Source organism: Vollenhovia emeryi, unplaced genomic scaffold (assembly GCF_000949405.1).
Source record: "Vollenhovia emeryi isolate VEMERY1.0 unplaced genomic scaffold, V.emery_V1.0 DF941636.1, whole genome shotgun sequence".
Taxonomy (NCBI): Eukaryota; Metazoa; Arthropoda; class Insecta; order Hymenoptera; family Formicidae; genus Vollenhovia; species Vollenhovia emeryi.
The window spans coordinates 1-1,717 of NW_011964730.1; the positions used below are offsets into that span (position 1 = coordinate 1).

Below are 1,717 nucleotides of genomic sequence, written 5' to 3' on the forward strand. Positions count from 1 at the left end.
CTCGCTGCAGCGTCGTCACGAATGACACTCTATCGACTTAAAAACTACAAGGCGTCGTCAGAATAAATACGAGAGCATAGGATATCGCGTTTAAACTCGGAATTTTTACGTTTCGGAACTTATAATTCTTACGCTACCCGCTGCACCCTCGTCCGGATTGACAACGCACCCACTTCTACACTACACAGCGTCGCCAGACTAAATACGAGAGCACAGGATATCGCGTTTAAACTCGGAATTTTTACGTTTCGGAACTTGTAATTTGTTCCGTACCGGACATTCACCGTTCCGCTTTGCGAACGCACGAAGCGTTACCAGCGCCACCACACGTTCTTCTTGCGCGCTCACTCGCGCGATCCCCCGCGCGTAGCATTAGTATTCTCGTATACGCAACTAAGACGAGTCGCATCGGCAAACGTTTTCCGCCGATATCAATATCAAGCACAAGCGTAGCAAAAACACGACTCTACGAGAGAGCTCGTGTCGCACTGCTCGTCGCAGTACGCCGGACGATTGTAAGCTGCCCAATAAAACACATTATAACCGAGAAGAATCATTTCTTCGACCACGCGGCTACGAAGCAATCCTACCGCGGCCATTGCGTGGAAAAGGCCCAGCAGACCGAGCACAGTATCGGTCTTGCGAGCCACAGCACTTAACATCTTTGGTCCTTCGAGCCGGATCCGTCAAGGATTCCACGGCAACGGGGAGATCTGCAGCGTCCGGACGAACATAACCTCCACCAGCACCATTAGTCTGGTGGTATCAAGCGTACGAGAGACCGTTTCCTGCGACTTCTAGAGGCTTCGGCGCATGTCAGTCGCACACCGGAAGAGGCGAATCTGCATCCTGCGGCTTCCAGAGATTTCGGCGCATGCCAGTCGCACAACGGAAGAGGCGAATCTGCATCCTGCGGCTTCCAGAGACATCGGCGCATGCCAGTCGCGCACGCAGGAGGTAGCTAACCTGCATATCACCAGGGCAACCGTCGGCACCACCAGGAGGCCACCGTAAGACGGCTCGAGACGGCACTGGGAACGAATCACGTCGGGGTCACCACTCGCGGCGGATTTCAAGGGCATCACTATTGCATCAGGGCATTCAACGCGGACATTTTCCCTCTGCGTATTTCGATTCAGGTAAGGGCAATCATTCAGAGGAATCACACTGCCAAATCGAGTCATAACCGTTTAAGTATCATCCACCGTAGCACAATGGCAAGCGAGCAAGATATTACTGCCCTCAAAAGGCGTCGCGCAGTAATTCTAGGTGCATGTACGCGAACCAAAACCTTTGTCGAATCACTCGAAATTATTACACCTTCCATAGCGGCGCAACTAGAAGAACGTCGAACTAAATTGAACGATAATTGGTCTGAGTATCAAAATGTACAGTTACAGATAGAAACTCTTGACAAGGGCGAATCAACCCACCGCAACGATTTCGAAAATGCATTTTACACTCTAGCAGCCAGAATACGCGAGTTACTGGTACCACAGGTCCTACCGCGAAGCGAAACCACGCCATCCCCTTCCCTTTCAAATGTGTCTGAAATACCGAGAGCGACTACACACGTAAGATTGCCGAAATTAGAGCTCCCGGTCTTTTCGGGCAAATACGAAGAGTGGACACCCTTTTTTGACGCTTTCCAGTCAATCATTCACGCTAACGCCTCCATCAATGAGGTGCAAAAGTTGCAATACCTGAAGGGCTGCCT

At 51.1% G+C, this 1,717-nt stretch overlaps 1 protein-coding gene across 1 annotated transcript in view; it reads left to right on the forward strand.

Annotated features, from left to right (window-relative positions):
- Positions 1–1,214: 1,214 nt before the first annotated feature.
- Positions 1,215–1,717, forward strand: part of LOC105570885 — a gene marked incomplete at its 3' end in the record, with an annotated part of 3,598 nt that continues 3,095 nt past the window's right edge. Inside the window, exon 1 of the mRNA XM_012028337.1 lies at positions 1,215–1,685. Coding sequence (XP_011883727.1) covers positions 1,215–1,685 — 471 coding nt within the window. The remainder of the gene's footprint in view (positions 1,686–1,717) is intronic.